The sequence below is a fragment of the Bubalus bubalis genome, chromosome 9, assembly GCF_019923935.1.
Source record: "Bubalus bubalis isolate 160015118507 breed Murrah chromosome 9, NDDB_SH_1, whole genome shotgun sequence".
Lineage (NCBI taxonomy): Eukaryota > Metazoa > Chordata > Mammalia > Artiodactyla > Bovidae > Bubalus > Bubalus bubalis.
In genome coordinates, this window is record NC_059165.1 from 20,589,971 (window position 1) to 20,617,591 (window position 27,621).

General features: G+C 40.2%; 2 protein-coding genes across 2 annotated transcripts in view; one reads left to right on the top strand and one right to left on the bottom strand.

Annotated features, from left to right (window-relative positions):
- POLR3G (RNA polymerase III subunit G) overlaps positions 1–770 on the bottom strand; it is a 45,261-nt gene extending 44,491 nt beyond the window's left edge. The window contains exon 1 of the mRNA XM_006080244.4: positions 639–770. The gene's annotated coding sequence lies outside the window, so the exon portion shown is untranslated. The remainder of the gene's footprint in view (positions 1–638) is intronic.
- Positions 649–18,765, top strand: MBLAC2 (metallo-beta-lactamase domain containing 2). The gene is made up of 2 exons (XM_006080245.4): positions 649–1,102; positions 15,445–18,765. Exons 1-2 carry the CDS (start codon positions 649–651, stop codon positions 15,828–15,830), a joined length of 840 nt encoding a protein of 279 aa, XP_006080307.1. The 3' UTR covers positions 15,831–18,765.
- Positions 18,766–27,621: the final 8,856 nt, after the last annotated feature.

The window sequence follows — 27,621 nt, forward strand, 5'->3', positions numbered from 1 at the left end:
CCACTCCCGAGCGAGGCCCCGCCCTCCGGGCCAAGAGCTTTTTTAGCCCTCGGCAGGCGCCGTAGTCCTCCAGCCCCGCCCCTCGCCGAGCCTCGGCCCGACTCTTTCCGCGCCGGCTGGAAATGCGCTTAGCGGTGCGCGGCGGGTGGGCGGCCTGGCTTCCTCGAACTCCCACCCCCCGCCTCGCTCTAAGGGCTCTGCGGTCCGACCCCCCTGAGGTTAGGAAGCGTGTCACTTTCTGGATCTCCCGACGACCGCATTGGCCCGTGCGTTAACGTTCCTGTTGCTGCGGCCAGTTACGTCTGCGATTGTTCCGGCGCCCCGGCGCGGGGACAGCGGCGTCTGCTCTCCGCGGACCCGGCGTGAGGGTGCGGGCGGACGCGCCAGGCAGCGCCTCTCCCCGAGTCCTTCCTCCTCGCCTAGTTCTCCACACACACACACACACCCCCACACACACACACACCCACCGCAGCCGCATCCCCCGCCCGCCCCCTCCCGGCTCTGCGCCTCGTCCCCGGCTGCGGGCAAGACGGCTCTACACCGCCGCAGCGCCCGAGTACAGACCGCCCGCGGGAAGGCACTCATACACACACGCGCGCGCGCGCCCACAAACCCCCTCTCGGCTTGGGCCGCCATACCCCGCGCAGCATGTCGGCGCTCGAGTGGTACGCCCACAAGTCCCTGGGCGACGGCATTTTCTGGATTCAGGAACGCTTCTACGAGTCGGGCAACCGCGCCAACATCTGGCTGGTGCGGGGCTCCGAGCAGGACGTGGTGATCGACACCGGCCTGGGGCTGCGTAGCCTCCCCGAGTACCTGTACTCCTCCGGCCTCCTGCGGGACCGCGCGGCCAGAGACGACGCGGCGTGCCGGCCGCTGCTGGCCGTGGCTACCCACGTGCACTTCGACCACTCGGGCGGCCTCTACCAGTTCGACCGGGTGGCGGTGCACCACGCCGAGGCCGAGGCGCTGGCCCGCGGGGACAACTTCGAGACCGTGACCTGGCTGTCCGACAGCGAGGTGGTGCGGGCACCGAGCCCGGGCTGGAGGGCCAGGCAGTTCCGAGTGCAGGCGGTGCAGCCCACCCTCGTCCTGCAGGACGGTAATGCTCACCCCCCGCCCCCTTCTCGGGCGCTTGCTGTCTCATTTAAGGGAAGGGATTGGGGGAGAGACGGTTCCGAGGGATGCTTGATGCAGACCTGCTTGGCTGTGAGGTTGAGGGTGTGAGGTGGGGAGGTTGGTTTGTTTTGTCATATCGCAGAAACACTTGCTTCAGTTTCTCCCTCCCCCTCTCCCTGGGGGCCAAAAAGCCCACTCACTCCACCATCGAGTCGCTGGAAGGCCATTGCAACCTTTCCTACAGGAGACCAGCTCTGACGCCGGGTACCGACGCCGCGTACTCGACTGAAAGCCAGCCCCACCCCCTAGTCAGTTTTCTCTGGAAGGTCTACGGTGTGCAGTAACACCACTAGAAACTGGTCACTAGGATTCCCATTCTTTCCCCCTCAGACATGTCCGTCATTTGCAAGCACTTTTCTAGCGAAAAGACTTCTAAGGAATGACGCTTCGTGGAGAGAGTGCGTGTCGTTGGCTCTGTGCTTTTTGAGAACTGCTCACTCCATTGGCTCAGTACGGACAGTTGCCCACCTGTAGGCTTAGAAAGCCATTGCAGAGCAGTGATTCTAATCTGCTCACGCATCTTTAGCTTCCAGATAGGTTTCTGCTCCTGATGCTGCCTCACAAGAGAAAAAGCTTGATAGTGAACGTACGAAGTAGAATGTGCCTGAGTCTTAACGTTATGACAGTTCTCTGTTCTGGCTGAAAGCCAGGCCTGAGAAAGATTAATAAGGAAGCTGTTCCCATAATGGTGAAGTATGTGGGCTAATGCATAGATAACCTTGGGCCTCTTTGGCGCTGCGAAAAACAGAATGGGATTCAGAAAGAAATTAATAGAATAAAATAGTGTAGGGTTCCAACCCTTCCAACCCCACACAGGCACTTAAATGATTGAGCCAAACCATTGAGCCAGTTGGTCACAGCAGTGATATTTGTGCATTAAGTTCTTTGTTCTTTTACTTTTTTTTAATTTTTTCTTTTCAAGGTATTATTTTATTTTATTTTTTAACTTTACAATATTGTATTGGTTTTGCCATATATCAAAATGAATCCGCCACAGGTATACACGTGTTCCCCATCCTGAACCCTCCTCCCTCCTCCCTCCCATCTGGGTCGTCCATCCCTCTGGGTCGTACTATCCCTCTGGGTCCTCCCAGTGCACCAGCCCCAATCATCTAGTATCGTGCATCCAACCTGGACTGGCGACTCGTTTCATATATGATATAGAATGCTACTGTTGATACCATTTTATCCTCCAACACGTTTGAAGTGAGGCTACTTAAATGGCTTCAATTAAATGGCTTGCCTAGGGGCCACAGAGCAAGCTTGAGACAAAAGCTAGGATTCCAACCCAGGCACAGTAGATCAAAGCATGTAGATCACATGTTAATCCTACCCCCAAAATAAATTTTTATGGTAATTCTGAATAGGATATGAAACCCCCTTTCCTTTCTATCTTGAAACTATTTTATTTGCCAGTTTAATTTATTGAACTGTTCTGAGGCAAAAAAAAAAATCCAGTTGCTGCAGTACAGTAAGGCTCACTTTATGACCAACCTATATGACAAATAATGAAGTACTTTACGAAAATGGGTTTATCTTACAGATGAGATCTTGATCACTTGACATATAAAAAATAGCAATATTCTATACCTTACACACCACTTTAAGAAGTCTGTTCATTAAAATTTTAAATCTGAAGATTTAAAAAAAGTGGTTTAGATGGGAGCCTTACATTACCTGACACTTTGAGGTGAAAGAAAACTAAATTTAAATTTATATTAAATGTGCTTTTAATTACTATATTTCTTTGAAATTAATACTTTTAGAAGCAGGATTTCCATACAATTTATGGGTATTCAGACTAAATTAACTCAGACCCCCCCCCCAAAAAGAGAAGTTTTGCATCAGTATTTAAAGTATGTTTAAGCTGTTTAAAAGAATAAATGCCCTTTGATTTATTTACTTTGGCTCCTGTGTCAGGAAATCAATGATGAAAGAATAATAAGAAATATTGTTTTATAGATGAAGAGTCCACACAGGCTTGAATATTATGCCTGAAATCACATAGCCTGTTAGGGAAAGAGCCTGGACTAGAAATCAGATTTCTTAAATCCCAGTCAATGCTAGAATTATAGGCTTTCGGAGTTGCAGGGAACATGCAACCTACCTGTGTGGTGCTTTAAGCCTTTGAAAGTGTGAAAAGAAAGCTTAATATTTACTAAACACTTGGAAGGTGATACTACTGTGTTAAATTAAAAGTTGTTTTTCATTAGGAGCTGGATGTCTCACCCTCTCAAGTAGAATCCAATATCCTCTTCTCTCAGGAATATTAATTTCCTGTCTCTTCTGAATGGTGTGGCCTGCTAATTTAATATTATTATAATCCAGATGCCTGGAAAGAGATATAAAATATTTATATAAAAAATCATATACAAAAAAAATTCATATACAGTTATGCACACATGTGAACAGCACATACCTAACAGCATAGTCTTCATTGTTGCAGTTAGAAATTAAGGAGGCTGGTTTCACTAGCTTACTACATCCGTTTCATTTAGTGTATTGGTGATCACCCGTCGTGGAGAAGCAGGAGTCTGTGCTCTGTATCACTGACCCAAAAGCTGACTTGCATATGAGGGAGGAGGATAAGGTGAGGTCATCATCCACTGCATCATTTTTGATGAAAAAACCTACTCACCCTACTAATAGTGAAACTGTATCTTCCTATAAGAAGACAGCAATAAACCCTAGATAGACACAGCACGTTCTTCATGAATGGGCACACATCATTCTGTCTGTTTTTCACGAGACGCAGGCATTTTGGCTCCTGTTATACATGTTTAAATGATTTTCCCAGAGTCATCAAGACAGTACAAGAGTTGTTTTAGGTAAACTTAGATCATTTGGGGAGATTAAAAACAAAGAAGATTCCAGAGAGGCAGCAGGTTGAACGAACACATTTAATTTGACTCCCTCTCAAAATCTCACTAAGACTGCAGCAAATGGACCGTGGTTTGTCTGTTTTATGTATAAATCCACATTGACTGAGGTTCTGTTTTGCATTGTTGTTTAGTTGCAAAGTCGTGTCCAGCTCTTTGCAACCCCATAGACTGTAGCCCGCCAGGCTCCTGTGTCCGTGGGATTTCCCAGGCAGGTATACTGGAGCGGGTTGCCATTTCGTTCTCCAGGGGATCTTGCCAATCCTGTGGTGACTGAGTTAGCAGTTTTATCCTATGCCAGCAAGAGAAAATTGAGAGCCTGTCCACTTTGTTCTGCAGGAGATTAATAGGCTCAAGAATTAGCAGTAGCCAGTACCTTAGCAGGGGCAAAAGGAAGAAAACTAAAATAAGTAAAATTGATGGAAAGCCACTTAAGAAGCTGTTAGAACTCTGGAATTCTTCTCCCTAAGTGAATGTGCCTCTCCCCAGAGTTAGTTGGTTCTCTGGGGAGAATGAAGCAAAAGGGTTTCTTGACTGAGGGATGCCGAGTACTAATGAGCTCACGGCTTCAGATGGAAAAGAGAAGGGATAAGTGTATGTGAATGTATATAAAAATGCAGAAAAATAATAGATAATATATATGTTCTTTACTAGTTTCCCAAAAGAATAAGAGCCAGGCCTTTAGCCCCCATGCCTCCAGGTAGGAAATTGGAAGAATCTTATCTGGAAATCTGCCCAGCCCTGGGGTAAAGATTAAGATGCTGATTCCTAGGTAATTCTTGGCTTGAATGCAGTGAAGTCTGCATCACCAGGTGTCATGCATGTGCTTCAAACAGCTTTTTCACTATCCTCCAACTCTTAAACAGGTAATCAAGCATTATGAAAAAAAATCTGAGAAAATCCTCTCACATGAAGTAAAATACTAAAAGAACATAAAGTGACTTGAGAAGAGCGGACAATCATTAATATCATCGGGGGATAACAGAAACTATTGCATTCAAGATACCTGAGAGACAATAGGATGCCATAAAAATAAGCAACAGGCAGAACCATGTTCACACTCCTAAAAGAACCATTGGAATTTAAAATGTCAGAAATTATTTAGTGCAAGGTCTGGAAGATGAAGTTGAAAACTTAGAAAAGGAGCAGATAAGCAAAATGAAAAACTAGGAGAAAACTAGTAAAGAACCAGTGTGAAAAATCTGACATTAGAATAATAAGAGCACAGAGAGAGCAAATAGAGAAAGTAGAGAAAAAGAATAGTAAAGAAAATATCCCATGATTAAGGGATGTAAATTTCCAGATTGAAAGAGCCCATAGATGAAAACATATTCAACCCATGGCACATTATTATAAAATTTCAGAATGCTGGGATCAAAGAAGAGTCTACAGACTTCCAAATTTAAACAAAAAAGGTCATCTATACCAATCGTAATGGCTTTAGAGCTAGAAAAGAAGAGCTGTGACTTATTTGAATAAAACCAATTTCCAACTTAGAATTCTGACATCCATTCCAGTATCAGTCAAGCTTTCAAAAAATTATTTCCCACATGCTGTTACTTAGGAAGCCACTAAGATACATCTTATAGTTCCTGGTGGCTCAGAGAAAAAGAGTCTGCCTGCAATGCGGGAGACCTGAGTTCAGTCCCTGAGTTGGGAAGATTCCCTGGAGAAGGAAATGGCAACCCACTCCAGTATTATTGCCTGGAAAATCCCATGCACTCAGGAGCCTGGGGGGCTACAGTCCATAGGGTTGCAAAGAGTCAGACACAACTGAGAAACTTCACCCTAACTCCCTTCAAAATAAGGGAATAAACCAAGAGGAAGACATGGAATATAGGAAATAGAAGATCTAATTCAAGACAAAGTTGAAGCCTCAGGATGATGGCAAAGGATGACACTGACAATGATGGAACCTCAAGCATAGAGGATTCCAGATCTAAGCAGTTGAGTCATCATTCTTTCGAGGGGTGGGAGGATGAGAAATGTATACATGTGTTGTGATGGTGGTAGAGAGGAGTAAAAAGAGCTACTAAAAATCCTTATGTTTCATAGTGGAAGTCAGTGGATAACATCTAAAATTAAAAACCAAGAAATGATAATACATGTATGAAATCAGTAGAGTATGAGATATAAACATTATTTACAGATGATTATACCCAGTAGTCATCTGTAAATAATACTTTGGCTCCAATACTTTGACCACCTGATGCGAAGAGCCAATTCATGGAAAAAGACCCTGATGCTGGGAAAGATTGAAGGCAGGAGGAGAAGCGGATGACAGAGGATGAGATGGTTGGATGCATCACTGACTCAATGGACATGAATTTGAGCAAACTCCGGGAGAAAGTGAAGGACAGAGAAGCCTGGCATGCTGCAGTCCATGGAGTCGCTAAGAGTTGGATATGACTGAGAGATTGAACAACAAACAACATATCTAGTACCAGAAGAAGTTGCTAAAATTGTTAACAGTGGTTGCCTGTTGGGAGCAGGATTAGAGATAGAGCCAGAATGGGGCAAAGAATGTTTTCTGGCATTTTAAGCCCTCCTGAAATGTTTTATTTGAAATATGTAATTTAGTTCTTTAATTAAAAGTGAAATGAAAATTAAAAATGGGGAATGCCAAGTTGGGAAAGGATATTTGAGAAGCCAAGGAAAGTCTAGTGTGGTTGGAATGTGGTGACAACTGGGTTAGGGTGAAGGCTTGAAAGGATAGATAGTATGTGATATATATATTTTTTTTTTACATAAATTTATATATGATATTTATATATTTCATAGACAATTTTGGTTCTTGTAAGAGAGGTCTTGATGAAATTATATGTGTTAGCATTATAAGCATAGGGGAGGTATTTATAAAGCCATATGGTAATGGCAGACCTAATATTAATAATATTCCACCACTGTGGCCTTATCAATTGTTTACAATTGGTGTCCATTTTGATAGGTGGGTGCTTATGTCTTATCTACTGCTAAGTATTTTGAATATCACCTGGCCTTGAATATCAAAAATCCATAAGACTCTATCCCTCCATTGGTAATTCTCTACAGCTTCATTTTTAGCATCAAACTTCCCTCATTCTTCTTCGTTCTGTACATTTATTAAACTGTCTGCAACAGTTCTATTATTAAATCAACTTACCTATAATATCCTTTACCTTACTTATCAATCATACAGCAAATGGCAGTGGTTTTTGATCACCAGAAGCACCTTAAATCTGAAACAATTATCCTGTGAAGGAGTCTGGCCCCTTATGACTAGAATGTGGGAAAATTTGAGAGTACCTAATTAAGCTGGAATCAAGATTGCCGGGAGAAATATCAATAACCTCAGATATGAAGATGACACCACCCTTATGGCAGAAAGTGAAGAGGAACTCAAAAGCCTCTTGATGCAAGTGAAAGAAGAGAGTGAAAAAGTTGGCTTAAAGCTCAACATTCAGAAAACGAAGATCATGGCATCCGGTCCCATCACTTCATGGGAAATAGATGGGGAAACAGTGTCAGACTTTATCTTTTTGGGCTCCAAAATCACTGCAGATGGTGACTGCAGCCATGAAATTAAAAGACGCTTACTCCTTGGAAGGAAAGTTATGTCTAACCTAGATAGCATATTCAAAAGCTGAGACATTACTTTGCCAACAAAGGTTCGTCTAGTCAAGGCTATGGTTTTTCCTGTGGTCATGTATGGATATGAGAGTTGGACTGTGAAGAAGGCTGAGCACCGAAGAATTGCTGCTTTTGAACTGTGGTGTTGGAGAAGACTCTTGGGAGTCCCTCGGACTGCAAGGAGATCCAACCAGTCCATTCTGAAGGAGATCAGCCCTGGGATTTCTTTGGAAGGAATGATGCTAAAGCTGAAACTCCAGTACTTTGGCCACCTGATGCGAAGAGTTGACTCATTGGAAAAGACTCTGATGCTGGGAGGGATTGGGGGCAGGAGGAGAAGGGGACGCCAGAGGATGAGATGGCTGGATGGCATCACTGACTCGATGGACGTGAGTCTGAGTGAACTCCGGGAGTTGGTGATGGACAGGGAGGCCTGGCGTGCTGCAATTCATGGGGTCGCAAAGAGTCGGACATGACTGAGCAACTGAACTGAACCGAACTGAATTCTATCTTACTGTATTAATAATTACTGGGTTTCGAGACAAGACCAGAGCAACCTCTGTTCCCACCCAGGCCCCACTGACATGTTTGTGCCATTATAGTTTTCTTTTTCTGAAAACTTAATACAAAACATAATCACATGCAATCTTTTGTGTCTTCTTTCTTTTGGCATGCTGTTTTTGGAGATTCATCCATGTTGTTTTATCTATGAATAATTCCCTTCTGTTGCTGAGAAACTATTCATTTATCAATAGAACACATTTTACATGTTCACCTGTTGAAGGAGATTTGAACTTTCTAGTTTGGAATTGTTATGAATAATGCAGCATGAAAGTGTACATGTAAGTTTTTATGTTGATGCATGCTTTTATTTCCTAGGTAGATAGCTAGAAATGAATTTCTGGGTTGTGTGGTGAATGTGGCATACAGCATACGCACACGTGGTAAACGTATGTTAAATGTTTAAGAAGGTGCCAAGCTGTTTTCCAAAGTGCTATGCCATTTTACATTCCCAAGTGCAGTGTTTAATTTGCAGTTTGTCCACATCACTGTTAGCACTCAATTTTGTCAGTCCTTTTGATTTTAGGCATTCTAGTGAGTATGTAGTGGTATTTCATTGAGGTTTTAATTTGCATTTGGGCTTCCCTGGTGGCTCAGAGGTTAAAGCATCTGCCTCCAATGCGGGAGACCCGGGTTCGATCCCTGGGTCGGGAAGATCCCCTGGAGAAGGAAATGGTAACCCAGTCCAGTATTCTTGCCTGGAAAATCCCATGGACGGAGAAGCCTGGTAGGCTACAGTCCACGGGGTCGCAAAGAGTCGGACACGACTGAGCAACTTCACTTTCACTTTCACTTCAATGACTGATTATGTTGAACATCTTTTCAGGCACTTATTTGCTATTCAGATATCTTCTTTGTCGAAAGATCTGATCAAAATCTTTTCTCTTTTTTAAAAATTGAAATTTTGTTTTCTCCTAGTTGAGCTGTAAGAGTTCTTTATATATTCTTAATTCAAGTCCTTTATCAGATATACATTTTGCAAGTGTTCCCTCCCAGTGTATGTCCTGTCTTTTCATTTTCTTAATACTTTCCTCTTTTTTTTAAGTAAGCAAATTTTTTTGTCTTTGTTTTTTTGGTTGCACTAGGCCTTCATTGCTGTACACGAGCTTTCTCTACTTGCGATGAGCAAGGGCTGCTCTCTGTTGTGGTGCACGGGCTTCCCATTGTGCTGACTTGTTGTGGAGCACAAGCCTGTGTAGGTGAGCAGGCTTCAGCAGTTGCAGTCTGTGGCTCCAGGCTGTGTGGACTTCCACAGTTTTGGCACACAGGCTCAGTGCAGCTAGCGGGCCCTGAAGTAGCTTTGGTGCACGGGCTTAGTTACTGTGCAAACTGTGACATCTTCCCAGACCAGGAATTGAATTACTCAGATGGCCGACAATCCGCCTGCAATACAGGAGACCCAGATTCAATCCCTGGGTTGAGAAGATCCCCTGTAGAAGGGAAAGGCTACCTACTCCAGTATTCTTGCCTGGAGAATCCCATGGACAGAGGAGGCTGGCAGGCTACAGTCCATGGGATCACAAAGAGCTGGACAGGACTGAGCTACTAACACTTCTCTTCCCTGCCTTGGCAGGCAGATTCTTATCCATTGCACAACCAGGGAAGTCCTTAATGGTATCTTTTTGGGCAAGAAAGTTTTTAACTTGGATGAAGTCCAGTTAATCATTTTTCCTTATGTTTTATGCTTTTTGTGTTATTCTAAGAGCTCTATGACAAGCCCAAAATCACAAAGATTTTCTTATTTATTTAATTTTTTTGGAAGCTCTCACATTTAGGATTATGATCCATTTTGAGTTAATTTTTGTTACTGTTGTGAAAGGTTCAGTTCAGTTGCTCAGTCATGTCCGACTCTGCAACACCATGGACTGCAGCACGCCAGGCTTCTGTGTCCATCACCAACTCCAGAGCTTACTGAAACTCATGTCCATAGAGTCGGTGATGCCATCCAACCACCTCATTCTCTGTCAGCCCCTTCTCCGGCCTTCAGTCTTTCCTAGCATCAGGGTCTTTTCCAGTGAGTCAGTTCTTTGCATCAGGTGGCCAAAGTATTGGAGTTTCAGCTTCAACATCAGTCCTTCCAATGAATATTCAGAACTGATTTTCTTTAGGATTGACTGGTTGGATCTCCGTGCAGTCCAAGGGACTCTCAAGCGACTTCTCCAACACCACAAGATGATCAAGACCATCCCCAAGAAAAATAAATGCATAAAGGCAAAATGGTTGTCTGAGAAGGCCTTACAAATAGCTGAGAAAAGAAGTGAAGTGAAAGGCAAAGGAGAAAAGGAAAGATAGACCCATTTGAATGCAGAGTTCCAAAGAATAGCAAGGAGAGATAAGAAAGCCTTCCTCAGTGATCAATGCACAGAACAGAGGAAAGTAATACAATGGGAAAGATTAGAGACCTCATTAAGAAAATTAGAGATACCAAGGGAACATTTCATGCAAAGATTGTGAAAGGTTATGAGGTGCTTTATTGTTTATTTACATATAGATTTCCAAAGTAGTCCAGGCCAATTAGTTGAAGAGACTGTCCTTTTAGCCAGTGGATTATCCTTGTTGATACCTTTGTCAAAAATCCACTGACCATATATGTGAATGTTTTCTTCTGGACTCGAGTGTCTTTCATCGATTATGTCTGTCGTATAGCCAGCACAACACTCTCCTGATTATTTAAACTTCATTATAATTCTTGAAATTCGATTGTTTAAGTCTTCCAGGTTTGGCTGTTCCAGGTCATTTGCATTTCATATAAATTTTAGAGCCAGATTTTGTTTTTATAAAAAAAATGTCAAGGTTTTGATTGAGATTCTTGAATCTATACATCTACCATTGTGTCACTAGCCACATGTAGCTCAGTTCAATTCAGTCGCTCAGTCAGGTCTGACTCTTTGCGACCCCATGGACTGCAGCATGCCAGGCTTCCCTGTCCATCACCAACTCCTGGAGCTTACGTAAACTCATGTCCATTGAGTCAATGATGCCATCTAACCATCTTATTTTCTGTCATCCCCTTCGCCTCCCTTCAGTCTTTTTCAGCATCAGGGTCTTTTCCAGTGAGTCCGTTCTTGGCACCAGGTGACCAAAGTACTGGAGTTTCACCTTCACATCAGTCCTTCCAGTGAACACCCAGGACTGATCTCCTTTAGGGTGGACTGGTTGGATCTTCTTACAGTCCAAGGAACTCTCAAGAATCTTCTCCAGCACCACGTTCAAAAGCATCAATTCTTCAGCACTCAGCTTTCTTTAGTCCAACTATCATGTCCATACATGACCACTGGAAAAACCATAGCTTTGACTAGACAGAGCTTTTTTGGCAAAGTAGTGTCTCTGCTTTTTAATGTGCTGTCTAGGTTGGTCATAGCTTTTCTTCCAAGGAGCAAGCATCTTTTAATTTCATGGCTGCAGTCACCATCTGCAGTGATTTTGGAGTGCTACCCCCTACAAATAAAGTAAGCCACTGTTTCCACTGTTCCCCATCTATTTGCCATGAAATGATGGGACCAGATGCCATGATCTTCGTTTTCTGAATGTCAAGCTTTAAGCCAACTTTTTCACTCTCCTCTTTCATCAAGAGGCTTTTTAGTTCCTCTTCACTTTGTGCCAAAAGGGTGGTGTCATCTGCGCATCTAGGTTATTGATATTTCTTTCTGAAATCTTGATTCCAGCTTGTGCTTCATCCAACCCAGCATTCTGCATGATGTGCTCTGCATATAAGTTAAATAAACAGGGTGACAATATACAGCCTTGACGTACTCCTTCCCCAACTTGGAACCAGTCTGTTGTTCCATGTCTGGTTCTAACTGTTGCTTCTTGACCTGCATACAGCTTTCCCTGGAGGCAGGTCAGGTAGTCTGGTATTCCCATCTCTTTCAGAATTTTCCAGTTTCTTGTGATCCACACAGTCAAAGGCTTTGGCATAGTCAGTAAAGCAGGAGTAGATGTTTTTCTTTTGCTTTTCAATGTTGCTTTTTCAATGATCCAGCGGATGTTGGCAATTTGATCTCTGGTTCCTCTGCCTTTTCTAAATCCAGCTTGAACATCTGGAAGTTCTTGATTCACATATTGTTGAAGCCTGACTTGGAGAATTTTGAGCGTTATTTTGCTAGCATGTGAGATGAGTGCAATTGTGCAGTAGTTTGAGCATTCTTTGGCATTGCCTTTCTTTGGGATTGGAATGAAAACTGATCTTTTCAGTCCTGTGCCCACTGCTGAGTTTTCCAAATTCGCTGGCATTTTGAGTGCAGCAGTTTCACCACATCATCTTTTAGGATTTGAAGGAGCTCAGCTAGAATTCCATCACCTCCACTAGCTTTGTTCATAGTGATGCTTCCTCTGGCCCACTTGACTTTGCATTCCAGGATGTCTGGCTCCATGTGAGTGATCACATTATCATGGTTATCTGGGTCATGAAGATCTTCTTTGTATAGTTCTTCTCTCAGTGTAGCTATTAATACATGTAGCTATCTAATGCAAATTTAAATTAGTTAAGATTGATTAAAATGAAAGTTTTAGCTTCTTAGTTACACTAGCTTTATTTCTCGTGCCATATAGCTAGTGGCTACCATATTGCCTAGTGTTGGTACAGAACATTTGTATTATCTCATAAAGTACATATTAGAGAGTGCAGCTAAGGAAAAACTGAATTTAATTACCATCTTAACAGTTTCAAGTCTTCCAATCAATGGATACGGCATATTTCTCCTTTTGCTCACATTCTCTTTAATTTCTCTTTAAAGTGTTACTGTAGTTTTCAGTGTGCAGGTATAACAAAGCATCTCTTTCGTGTGCAATTGAAAGGAATGTGTACTTTGCTCTTTTGGCATGAATTATTTTATATATGTCGGCTAGATCAAGTTGGCTGGTGGTGGTGTTCAAGTCTTCTGCATCTGTACTGATTTTCTATCTGCTTATATTATGAATTATTCAAACTATTCAAATATCTAAGCACAGTTGTTCAACTGTTTATTCTTATTTTAATTCTCAGTTTTTATTTTATGAATTTTTAAGGTACATATACATTTAGACTTTTTTTCATTAGGTATTGACCTAATTTTGTCCTCATAAAATGTACCTCTTTTCTCTAGTAATATTCTTTATATAAAAATCCATTTTGTCTGACAATATAACTACTCTAGTTCTTGTCATTCATATTTATAAGGTATGACTTATCATCCTATTTTTCGCTTTGATTTTATAGTTCCTCTCTTGTAGACTGAGTACATATCTTGCTTTTTAAATCAGTCTGACAATCTTTGCCTTTGATTAGGATGTTTATCCCTTTCATATTTAATATAATTACTGACACAGTTGTATTTAGGTCTGCCATCTTGTCATTTGTTTTCTATGTCTCATTTCCTGTTTATGCCTTTATTTTTCTTCTGTTGTCTTTTATATTCAGTGATTCCTGATTCAGTTCAGTTCAGTTCAGTTCAGTCGCTCAGTCGTGTCCGACTCTTTGCGACCCCATGAATCGTAGCAAGCCAGGCCTCCCTGTCCATCACCAACTCCCAGAGTTCACTCAAACTCGTCCATCGAGTCGGTGATGCCATCCAGCCATCTCATCCTCTGTCATCCCCCTTTCCTCCTGCCCCAATCCCTCCCAGCATCAGAGTTTTTTCCAACGAGTCAACTCTTCCCAAAGTACTGGAGTTTCAGCTTTAGCATCATTCCTTCCAAAGAAATCCCAGGGATGGTCTCCTTCAGAATGGACTGGTTGGATCTCCTTGCAGTCCAAGGGACTCTCAAGAGTCTTCTCCAACACCACAGTTCAAAAGCATCAATTCTTCAGTGCTCGGCTTTCTTCACAGTCCAACTCGCACATCCATACACGACCACTGGAAAAACCATAGCCTTGACTAGTCGGACCTTTGTTGGCAAAGTAATGTGCCTGCTTTTGAATATGCTATCTAGGTTGGTCATAACTTTCCTTCCAAGGAGTAAGCGTCTTTTGATTTCATGGCTGCAGTCACCATCTGCAGTGATTTTGGAGCCCAAAAAGATAAAGTCTGACACTGTTTCCACTGTTTACCCATCTATTTCCCATGAAGTGATGGGACTGGATACCATGATCTTCGTTTTCTGAATGTTGAGCTTTAAGCCAACTTTTTCACTCTCCTCTTTCACTTTCATCAAGAGGCTTTTTAGTTCTTCTTCACTGTCTGCCATAAGGGTGGTGTCATCTGCATATCTGAAGTTATTGATATTTCTCCCGGCAATCTTGGTTCCAGCTTGTGCTTCTTCCAGCCCAGCGTTTCTCATGATGTACTCTGCATATAAATTAAAGAAACAGGGTGACAATTTACAGCCTTGATGTACTCCTGATTATTATGCCATTTAAATTTCACTATTAGTTTTAGCTATATTTCTTTGACTTTTTTTTCTGTATATGTTTATGTTTTCACTAGAGATAGCAATATGAATCTTTTATTATGATTTACCTAAGTTTGTAGGTTTAAATGCAGTGAAAAAGCAATTTTGTATTCATTTAGCTCAGTTTCGTCCCCACTGTCAAATAACTGGGGGGAGTTTGAGATTTTACCCTATTTGTAGGTTAGTAAGTTAGGTGCGACGATTTAGTGGATTCTGATGGAAGACTTGAAGTTCCTGGGTCCAAGACTAAGAAGTTTATTACGGCAATAGCAGTAGCCAGAGCATCATCATTTGTACTGATTCCTCAGACCTTAATTTCCACAGAGTGATAAAACAAAGGGCAAAAATACCATACCCTTCACTAGAGCATCATTATTGAATTTTGTCACCAGGAAGTTAGTATAATGGATGTTCTGAAAATGAATTTTTTGGTCAAATAAATTTGTGAAACTATACAGCCATATCTCAATTGTGTATATCCACAGTGTACATTAGCATATTAAATGTACATTAGCATAACTTGCAGAAAAGAAAGCTGCTTAATTTTCATTGAAGGAAGAGTTTTCCAAATTATTTGACCACTGAATCTTTTCTTTTATGTATTATAACAACCAGCAGAAATTGTGTTCCACTGTTTACTTTGGCAAACACTGGTCTAATAAACAACAGAAATGAAATGTAGGCAACTTATTTTAAATTATCTTTTATTACTAGCCTACTTTTACAATAAAAGTAAAATAAATATCATCTTCCCAACATCTATGAAACTGTTGTGTTCTGCTGTTCTTTGAGTGATTGAAGTCAAATATCTAACATGTTTATCTGTGAATTCTGTTTTCATTTTTAGGGGATGTGATCAACCTTGGTGACAGGCAGCTCACTGTTATGCACATGCCAGGTCATTCTAGGGGCAGTATTTGCTTGCATGACAAAGACCGAAAGATTCTCTTCAGTGGAGACGTCGTGTATGATGGATCGCTAATTGATTGGCTCCCATACAGCAGGATAAGTGACTATGTTGGAACCTGTGAACGTCTGATAGAATTAGTGGACAGAGGTCTGGTAGAGAAAGTACTTCCTGGGCACTTCAATACCTTTGGTGCTGAAAGGCTTTTTCGATTGGCTTCTAACTATATTTCAAAAGCTGGGATATGCCATAAAGTCTCTACTTTTGCCATGCGATCTCTTGCAAGTTTAGCCCTACGTGTAACAAATTCTAGGACCTCACCCTAGTATCTACTTTGATTAATTCTATAAATTATTCCAGTTCATTTTGTGTTGTTTAAACAGTGAGCATTTTAAGAAGTGCTTTTATAGTACTGTTATATATTAGAGAAAAAAAAGATTGAGAATGAATAAGCCAAAAAAGGAACTTCTTAGTTTTTCTTTTTTCCAAATAAGAAACCACTTAAATGAGCTTATAATTTGCCAAAGTTGTAATTTGCCATTGTCCTGTATCATTTGCTCTAGAAATGATATAGAGGTATATGGGGAAGCAAGGAGGCATTTTGCAGTAATAGAATTATCTCTGTGTCTCATTTCTCGTATTTCCTAGACGATCTAGAAAAAAAGAGCATAACAGAGTTTTAAACTCCAGACTTGATATTTTTAGTATATTATTTCAAAATAAAGGTTCTTGGGTTTAAGATTAAAAACTCATAACAAATAAGCTAACATTTAGAATGACAGCTAAAACAATCCATTGTTATGGTACAGAATTTTTATGCTTCATTTTATTTGTTCTTAATGTAACTATAGTGTACATTATGTGTTGTGTAATTTTACTTACAAAAAGTACAATGAATTTTATTTTATGGAAAAGCTTTAAATATTAATTGCAGAGTGCTTCAGTAAAAAAGCTACAATATATTGTTGTTTGTTATTATGTAAGTGTAATATTTTGAATTGTAGAAACAAAGTTCAAATGTCTGTAATCTAACTACAAATTGTCAGATTTTTCAAAAGGACACTGTCAGGCAAATTTGAAAATATACACATTAAGAATAATTTTTAAAACATATCCTATTTTAATAGTAACAGCTATTATAAACAAAATTTTCCTTGTTAAATAGCAGCTTCAGTATATGTATCTTATTTTATAGTACCAGACAACATCCTAAAATAAACCATTCTTTTTCTTAGCAAAGCATACATATGTACCACAGAAGGCTTTTCAGATTAATTGCAAAATGTGTGTTAGATACTGACTTAGAATGAATTGCCTTTTTTATCCTGATTCACAACACCTATTCCTGTTCAGTATTCTTTGTCTTGAATGAAAAGAAATTTCCATTTATAAAATTATAGGAAAGATTATCCCACTATTTAGTAAGATGTTTTGGTTTGGTGCTTTTAGTAACTTATTAAAAAACCTTTGGAATATTTCATAAAGGTTTTTTTAAACATTTTTTTCACTGCCTTTTTATTATTGACATATCCAAAACCAAACTCAGATAGCTTTGGAAATCAGAAATTTTAGTATTAGGAAGGTCTAGCAATTTTGAGTTCTGAAAAATTATGAAACTTTTCCTACCCTACACCCCACTCAGGTTCTTAGTCTTTTATTCATTCAGCACACACACATACACACCCCACGTACATACACACAGTCACATACATACATGCATTCATTGTGCTAAACACTGTGGAAGCTTACAAAGTCAGAGACTGTATCCTAGCTGGAAGTAGAAGACAAAACATGAATAGAAGTATATGCAGGTTGAAGTTTATACAAATTACACATGAGTGTCAGGGACATAAATGGAGGAGTGGGAAGTTTGGTTAGGGAAAGTTTCCTGGAGGAGGAGATTTTCAGTCAGGTTTGGAAAGATGATTTATTAGGTGGTGAGGATAGAAAATAAGAATAGGGTTGTTTCTGCATCTTCAGTGCTAAGAATAGGGATGGAAGCGTTGCTGTCCAGAGTAGGCTATTCCCTTGTGACGATTTAGTTTTCAGGAGCCTTAGATCTTCTAAGCACCAGACATTTAGCATGAAAAAGTGATTATGTGTATAAGAATCATCTTTAAGACAGACAAGCTATATGGCCACATGCCACCAAATGATCCCTTACTTAAAATCAGTAAGGAGGCCACGGTTGTTGAAATGAAGAATATTATGGGAATTTCTCTGTGATAGTCATTCAAGGCAGTAGGTCTGTTTTAATAGTGCAACTTCAAGACTACAGATTTGGTTCAGGGCAACTACAAACTATCACTTAATGAGCCTTAAATATAGCCATTATTTTTATATCAATAGCACAAAAGAAAACCAAAAGTCCTTAATCATTGACCATTTTATCATATTTTAGGACTTTTTTTTAAAATCAGGGTATAGTAGGCACTAAGTTTTATTGGGAAATATTTAAACCTGATGAAAGCTTTCCTTATTTCTTAAAAGTGCAATTTTTCAAAATACACTGATTTTATTTTTAAATTTCCCATTTTTTTCCTAGATTTTTCAAATTGTACCAGAACATACAACTGTGATATTTTGCTTTTGCTTCAATGTGAGTAAATTAGGGAAAGGAGATATCATTCATTCAGTGCCCATGCTATGCATTTTAAAATAGGCATTATTTAATTTAATCCTGGCCCCAGTGCCAAGAAGTAATTGACCAGCCTAACAACACAACTTGGGAACAAAGCTGGTAACTGAACACAGGTCTCTCTGCCTCCCAAACTGTGCTCTTTCTCTTATACCTGCACAATAACGTAAAATTGGCAAAGTGTATTTTTACTTTTCAAAATGCCACATGTGCCAAGAATAAATCAAGTCATGTTAAAGCTTAATAGCATATTTTTAAAAAGCTTTAAAAATATGTATTTTCATCCTGACAGTGACCCTTGTAATTTTTGGTTTGGAGAAATAATAGTATGTAAGTATAATTCAAAGTTGTCAAAATATAAATAATTTTTATTATTTATTTTGTTAATAACTTAATTTTTGGAAATTCAGTTTCCTTATTTGGTGTTTCTTTTTAACTGAGAAGTCTAGAGCAAACAAAACCTTGTGTGTTATCCTGATGTAGTTGAATAAATGATTATGTGTAGCTGTTCTTATATGGATAGTAACATGAATGTGACATGCACAAATTGTTGTCTTATAATTTTCAGATAACTGTAACTAAACATTTGTGTGATAACGATTAAAGTGAACATTTTATTTCAATCTATGGTTGGTATTTTTTATAAATGTTAGCAAATTTCAATTTAATGTCTTGCAAGGTAATATTTTCTGTATGAAGCATTTTGAAAAACTTGAAATAAAGAAGATGTCAAATCCCTGGGCAAGAATATTAGAAACTAGAAACTGAATAATACCTATTTAACCTTGTTGTTGTTCAGTCACCCAGTCATGTCTGACTCTTTGTGACCCATGGACTGCAGCACCCCAGGCCTCCCTGTCCTTCACTATCTCCAAAAGTTTGCCCAAGTTCATGTTCATTGCATCCATGATGCCATCCAGCCATCTTACCCTCTGATGCCTTCTTCTCCTTTTACCCTCAATCTTTCCCAACTGCCTTGTCATGATGAAGGGGCTTGTGTAATTCAGTGAAGCTATGAGCCATGCCGTGAAGGGCCACCAGAGACGGATGGGTCACAGCAGAGAGTTCTGACAAAACGTGATCCACTGGAGGAGGGAATGGCAAACCGCAGTATACTTGCCATGAGAACCTCATGAACTGTATAAAAGATGAAAAAGATATGACACCGAAAGATGAGTCCTCCAGGTCTGAAGGTGTCCAACATGCTACTGAGGAATAGCGAAGGAGAATTACCAATAGCCCCAGAATAAATGAAGCACTTGGGTCAAAGCAGATAGAAGCCTTACTAGTTCATAAATATGGCCTTTCAAATAAATGGATAAAAGATGCACTATTAAATATATATTTCAGTTGATGTGGGAAAAAAACAACATCATCATAAAAATGTTGATCATAAAGATGAATTCATCATAAATTCCAGGTGGATTTAACATCTAAAGCAGAATCATATGTGCATTGAAAGAAAATTAATTGTGTTTAAGCCATTAGAATAGGGAAGATCTTCTCTATATAGAAACACAAGATAAAACTATATTAGAATTTAAAATGTCTTATAACTCAGATGTCATAATGAAAGTTAAAAGGAGAAATTTTAAAATATTCATTAACTTGTGTAACAAAAAAATTTAAGGCAAATATAAAGAATGCCTGCAAGTCAACAAGAAAAAGATAAACTAACATATGGCAGGAAAGACCTTTTCTATACCCTCTTAGATTCTGAGGCTGGGCCTGAGAATTAAACATACAAGAGAGTAATAGGAGCAAAGCATACAAATTCTATTGTTGATATTTTTATATGTACATGGAGGTCTTTAAGTAAAAACCCAGAGGAGTGGATAGGCTTGAGGGCATATATACCATTTTAACAAAGAATGACAGTCTCTGGGTCCATCCACATCTCTACAAATGACCCAATTTTGTTCCCTTTTATGGTTGAGTAGCATTCCGTGTGTGTATGTACCACATCGTCTTTATCCATTCCTCTGTTGACGGACATTTAGGTTGTCTCCATGCCCTGGCTATTGTAAATAGTGCTGCAATGAACACTGGGGTGCATGTGTCTTTTTAAATTAGTTTTCTCTGGGTGTATTTACTTTTTCTCTGTAGTGGGACTGCTGGGTCATGTGGTAGTTCTATTTTAGTTTTTTAAGGAACCTCCATACTGTTCTCCACAGTGGCTGTACCAATTTACATTCCCCCTAAAAAGGCTTAGAAATTGATAGTAGCAGGTACCTCTAGGACTAGAGTGAAAACCTTTTTGCTTCAATTTTAGTTTGCGACTTTGACCATCAAATTCCCCCTAATTCTATACTACTAAGCACTTTCTTGAAAGAGCTGAACTGAAATTCCATCACCTCCACTAGCTTTGTTCATAGTGATGCTTTCTAAGGCCCATTTGACTTCACATTCCAGGATGTCTGGCTCTAGGTGAGTGATCACACCATTGTGATTATCTTGGTCATGAAGATCTTTTTTGTACAGTTCTTCTGTGTATTCTTGCCACCTCTTCTTAATATTGTCTGTTTCTGTTAGGCGCATACCATTTCTGTCCTTTATTGAGCTCATCTTTGCATGAAATGTTCCCTTGGTATCTCTAATTTTCTTGAAGAGATCTCTAGTCTTTCCCATTCTGTTGTTTTCCTCTATTTCTTTGCATTGATCACTGAGAAAGGCTTTCTTATCTCTCCTTGCTATTCTTTGGAACTCTGCATTCAGATGCTTATATCTTTCCTTTTCTCCTTTGCTTTTCTCTTTTCTTCTTTTCACAGATATTTGTAAGGCCTCCCCAGACATGCAGTTTGCTTTTTTGCATTTCTTTTCCATGGGGATGGTCTTGATCCCTGTCTCTTGTACAATGTCATGAACCTCCGTCCATAGTTCATCAGGCACTCTGTCTATCAGATCTAGTCCCTTAAATCTATTTCTCACTTCCATTGTATAATCATAAGGGATTTGATTTAGGTCATACCTGAATGGTCTAGTGGTTTTCCCTACTTTCTTCAATTTAAGTCTGAATTTGGCAATAAGGAGTTCATGATCTGAGCCACAGTCAGCTCCCGGTCTTGTTTTTGCTGACTGTATAGAGCTTCTCCATCTTTGGCTGCAAAGAATATAATCAATATGATTTCAGTGTTCATTCCAATCCCAAAGAAAAGCAATGCCAAAGAATGCTCAAACTACTGCACAATTGCACTCATCTCACACGCTAGTAAAGTAATGCTCAAAATTCTCCAAGCCAGGCTTCAGCAATACGTGAACCGTGAACTTCCTGATGTTCAAGCTGGTTTTAGAAAAGGCAGAGGAACCAGAGATCAAATTGCCAACATCATGGAAAACGGAAGAGAGTTCCAGAAAAACATCTATGCTTTATTGACTATGCCAAAGTCTTTGTGTGGATCACAATAAACTGGAAAACTCTGAAAGAGATGGAAATGCCAGACCACCTGACCTGCCTCTTGAGAAACCTATATGCAGGTCAGGAAGCAACAGTTAGACCTGGACATGGAACAACAGACTGGTTCCAAATAGCAAAAGGAGTACGTCAAGGCTGCATATTGTCACCCTGCTTATTTAACTTCTATGCAGAATACATCATGAGAAACACTGGGCTGGAAGAAGCACAAGCTGGAATCAAGATTGCTGGGAGAAATATCAATCACCTCAGATATGCAGATGACACCACCCCTATGGCAGAAAGTGAAGAGGAACTCAAAAGCCTCTTGATGAAAGTGAAAGAGGAGAGTGAAAAAGTTGGCTTAAAGCTCAACATTCAGAAAACGAAGATCATGGCATCCAGTCCCATCACTTCATGGGAAATAGATGGGTAAACAGTGGAAACAGTGTCAGACTTTATTTTTTGGGCTCCAAAATAACTGCAGATGGTGATCACAGCCCTGAAATCAAAAGACGCTTACTCCTTGGAAGGAAAGTTATGACCAACCTAGATAGCATATTCAAAAGCAGAGACATTACTTTGCCAACAAAGGTTCGTCTAGTCAAGGCTATGGTTTTTCCAGTGGTCATATGTGGATGTGAGAGTTGGACTGTGAAGAAAGCTGAGCACCGAAGAATTGATGCTTTTGAACTGTGGTGTTGGAGAAGACTCTTGAGAGTCCCTTGGACTGCAAGGAGATCCAACCAGTCCATTCTAAAGGAGATTGGTCCTGGGTGTTCTTTGGAAGGAATGATGCTAAAGCTGAAACTCCAGTCCTTTGGCCACCTCATGCGAAGAGTTGACTCATTGGAAAAGACTCTTATGCTGGGAAGGATTGGGAGCAGGAGGACAAGGGAATGACAGAGGATGAGATGGCTGGATGGCATCATTGACTCAATGGACTTGAGTCTGAGTGAACTCCAGGAAATGATGATGGACAGGGAGGCCCAGCGTGCTGCAATTCATGGGGTCGCAAAGAGTCAGACAGGACTGAGCGACTGAACTGAATTGAACTGAATCACTTTCTTCTCCCTCACTACAAGGAAGATTGGAGGCTAATTTAGATTTATCATTAAATTAAGTAATCTTTAGCTTCATGGTGTAGGACTGGAATGGGTCCCTTCGAAGACCCTGGGAGGGGCTGAATAAACGTGTTCAAACGGCCATTTTTTTCATTTGTTTTACTTTGTAAAACTAAGCTATTTTTTATTCTCTGTTTCAAAGCCTCCAAATGTCATAATTTTCAAGTCCTGAAAAATGGATCTTCTCTTGGCTAGAGGATTATTATGTGAGGAGGATAAAATAGGATCTCTACTCGAAATAAACTAGACATTGTTAAGTCAGGGTCCTATACTAAAAAAAAAAATAAAGAGGGATTTAGCAAAGCTCTGCATACAGTGAAATTTGTTTACTAAAAGTTCACATTCCCAGACTTCTCTAACCTAGCTTAAAGAATGCTGGCAATCAAGATTATACTTTCTAGGAGTAGATTTTTAAGGCCTTAAAAATTTGACTCCCCAAAGAAAAGACCTAATGATACTGAATCTGGAGTCCGCAAAGAAAGGTTCCTGGGAGATTACCCTGCAATGCAGTGTACAATTTATGAGTCCCCCTTCCTTAGCACTTTCCTACATGGAATTGTAGTCTTTTACTTGAATTTAAATATAATACATCAGGAGCCAGCATGTTGTGGAAAACTAAAAGAATAAATGGAAATAAATGGAAAAAAAAAAAACCCACTTAAAGCAGTAAGAGAATTTAACAAAGTATCAGCATATAAAATTAACATAGAAAATATATGGTCTTCACCAAAGAAGATATACAGATGGTAAATAAACATATGAAAATATGCTCCATATCATCATGACATCATATATGTCATCAGGGAAATGTAGACAAAAATAAGATATCAGTACAGACCTATTAGAGTGGCCAAAATCCAGGATACTGACAAAACCAGATGGTAATAAGAATGTGGAACAACAGGGACTCATTCATTGATGGTGAAAACACAAAATGATACAGCCACTTTGGAAGAACGTTGGCACGTTATACACGATATAGTCTTACTAAACGATCTAATTGTGCTCTGCCATATTTACCCAACTGAAATAAAGACTTACGGCCACACAAAATCTGCACATGTTTGTTTATAGCAGCTTTATTCATAATTGCCAAGCCTTGGGAGCAAACAAGATGTCCTTCTGTAGGTGATAAACTGTGGTTTGGTTCAGTTCAGTTCACTTGCTCAGTCGTATCCGACTCTTTGCGACCCCATGAATTGCAGCACGCTGGGCCTCCCTGTCCATCGCCAACTCCCGGAGTTCACTCAGACTCACGTCCATCAAGTCAGTGATGCCATCCAGCCATCTCATCCTCTGTCGTTTCCTTCTCCTCCTGCCCCCAATCCCTCCCGGCATCAGAGTCTTTTCCAATGAGTCAACTCTTCGCATGAGGAGGCCAAAGGACTGGAGTCTCAGCTTTAGCATCATTCCTTCCAAGGAAATCCCAGGGCTGATCTTCGGAAAGGACTGGTTGGATCTCCTTGCAGTCCAAGACTCTCAGGACTCTTCTCTCAAGAGTCTTCTCCAACACCACAGTTCAAAAGCATCAATTCTTCGGTGCTCAGCCTTCTTCACCGTCCAACTCTCACATCCATACACCACAGGAAAAACCATAGCCTTGACTAGACGAACCTTTGTTGGCAAAGTAATGTCTCTGCTTTTGAATATGCTATCTAGGTTGGTCATAACTTTCCTTCCAAGGAGTAAGCATCTTTTAATTTCATGGCTGCAATCACCATCTGCAGTTATTTTGGAGCCCCCAAAAATTAAGTCTGACACTGTTTCCACTGTTTCCCCATCTATTTCCCATGAAGTGATGGGACCAGATGCCATGATCTTCATTTTCTGAATGTTGAGCTTTAAGCCAACTTTTTCACTCTCCACTTCCACTTTCATCTAGAGGCTTTTGAGTTCCTCTTCACTTTCTGCCATAAGGGTGGTGTCATCTGCATATCTGAGGTGATTGATATTTCTCCTGGCAATCTTGATTCCAGCTTGTGCTTCTTCCAGCCCAGTGTTTCTCATGATGTACTCTGCATAGAAGTTAAATAAGCAGGGTGACAATATACAACCTTGACGAACTCCTTTTCCTATTTGGAACCAGTCTGTTGTTCCATGTCCAGTTCTAACTGTTGCTTCCTGACCCGCATACAGATTTCTCAAGAGGCAGGTCAGGTGGTCTGGTATTCCCATCTCTTTCAGAATTTCCCACAGTTTCTTGTGATCCACACAGTCAAAGGCTTTGGCATAGTCAATAAAGCAGAAATAGATGTTTTTCTGGAACTCTCTTGCTTTTTCCATGACCCAGCAGATGTTGGCAATTTGGTCTCTGGTTCCTCTGCCTTTTCTAAAACCAGCTTGAACATCAGGAAGTTCACGGTTCACGTATTGCTGAAGCCTGGCTTGGAGAATTTTGAGCATTACTTTACTAGCATGTGAGATGAGTGCAATTGTGCAGTAGTTTGAGCATTCTTTGGCATTGCCTTTCTTTGGGATTGGAATGAAAACGGACCTTTTCCGGTCCTGTGGCCACTGCTGAGTTTTCCAAATTTGCTGGCATATTGAGTGCAGCACTTTCACAGCATCATCTTTCAGGATTTGAAATAGCTCAACTGGAATTCCATCACCTCCACTAGCTTTGTTCGTAGTGATGCTTTCTAAAGCCCACTTGACTTCACATTCCAGGATGTCTGGCTCTAGGTCAGTGATCACACCCTCGTGATTATCTTGGTCATGAATATCTTTTTTGTACAGTTCTTCTGTGTATTCTTGCAACCTCTTCTTAATATCTTCTGCTTCTCTTAGGTCCATACCATTTCTGTCCTTTATCGAGCCCATCTTTGCATGAAATGTTCCCTTGGTATCTCTAATTTTCTTGAATACATCTAGATGATGGCATACTATTCAGTGCTAAAAAACAGAAATGAGCTTTCAGGGAATGGCCATGTCAGATTAGGTAGACTTTGAGCCCCCTTCCCATGGGCACACCAAAATTGCAACTAGATAATCTAAAGAGCAACTGTTGATGAGAAGGACCAGTAGAGTAACATAAATGATCTTCTACAACTAAATATGTAAAGAAGGAGCCACAATGAGACAGGTAAGAGGGCCAGATATGTGGTACAATTCATACCTATGCCCACCAGTGGGCTATTCTATAACAAGAGAATAATTACAATTGCAGAATAAAGAATAAGGAATCTGAGCCCTACACTGGACTCCTCAGCCCAGGGCTCTTGCACCAGGAAGACAAGCCCTCAGAATGTTTGGCTTTGAAGGCCAGGATGGCTCACTTTTGGGAGACCCAGAGGGCTATGGGAAATAGACTCCACTCCTAGAGAGTGCATACAAGATCTCACATGCTTCAGGACCCAAAGCAGAAGCAGTCATTTGAAAAGGATCCTGACTCAGACCTACATGCCAAGCTTGGAGAGCCTCCTGGAGAGGCTGGAGGCAATCGGAGATCATGTTGGGACAGACACTGACTGCAGCCATTTTGGGGAACTCATTCTACCATGATCATATATGCGTTGGCAATAAGAACTTAGTAGATGTTATAGAACATTCCACCCAAAAGCAGCAGCACAGATTCTTTTCAAGTGTACATGGAACATGCTCCAGGATAGATCATCTTCCAGGCCTACAAAACAAGTCAGAGTAAATTTAAGAAAACTGAAATGTCAAGCACCCTTTTCCAACCTCAATTCTGTGAGACTAGAAATCAGCTATAAGCAAAAGAAACTGAAAACAAAACAAAACAAAAAAAACACATGTGGAGACCAAATAATATGGTACTAAACAACCAATGGATTACTGAGGAAATCAAACAATACTTGGAGACAAATGAAAAAGCAGTTCCAAGAGGGAAGTTTATGGCCATGCAAACCTACCTTAGAAAACAGGAAAAATCTCAAATGACCTAACATTATACCTAAAGGAACTAAAAGAAGGAGAATAAACAAAATTCAAAGTTATTAGATGGAAATAAATCGTAAAGGACACAGGAAATAAATGAAATAAAGAGTAAAAAAATAGGAAAGATCAAACAAAGATCTAGTTTTTTGAAAAGGTAAACAAAATTGATCAATCTTCAGTCAGACCCATCCAGAAGAAAAGGGAGAGGGCCCAAATCAATAAAATCACAAACGAAGAAAGAGAAGTTATATAAGTGATAGAATAGAAACATGAAGGATCATGAGAGATAGCTATGGACAGCTATACAGCAACAAAGTGCAAAACCTAGAAGAAATGTACAATCTCCCCATACTGAACCAAGAAGAAAGAGAAAATAGGAACAGACCCACTATCAGCAATGAAATTGAGTCAGTAACAAAAAGCTCTGCCAAAACAAAAGTCCAGAACCAGATGGCATAACAGGTGAATTCTACCACACATTTAGAGAAAAGTGAACATTTTTCCTTCACAAATGAAAGTGCAAGACAGTCTCAAGAAAGTGCAGAGAAACACATCTCAACTCAATCTACAAGGCCAGCATCACCCTGCTATCAACACCAGACAGACAAATTTTTCAATGGTGTTTCTATAGCAAACAGCTTTGAAAAATGACATGATATCTCCTCTACAGCAAAGGGAAGGTCTTCTTACTGGCCAGTAGGAAAACTTTGGGTCCCTAAGCTGTTTCTTTCCTGTGAAACAATTCACTGTGTGTACCGGTGTTCCCTGGCTCTTTTCACAACTGGTGCTTAGGGAACCAGTGAAAGAAAATTATAATATTGTAGCCACTGCCATTGCAATGAGTAATGAAAACTCTTGTCTCTGATTCAGAAGTTTCATATCTTCTGCCAGCATACATAAATTGGTAGTAGGCTAACTTGTCAGCTTGTGAATGCGGCAAAATTTCATACCCTTCCTGGTTTTTGACAAGCAAGACTCCATATTATAAAGACTTTACTAGCTATTTACAAATTTAATGTCATCCTAATATGCGTTAATACCGAAAGAACTCAAAATTAAAGAAATGG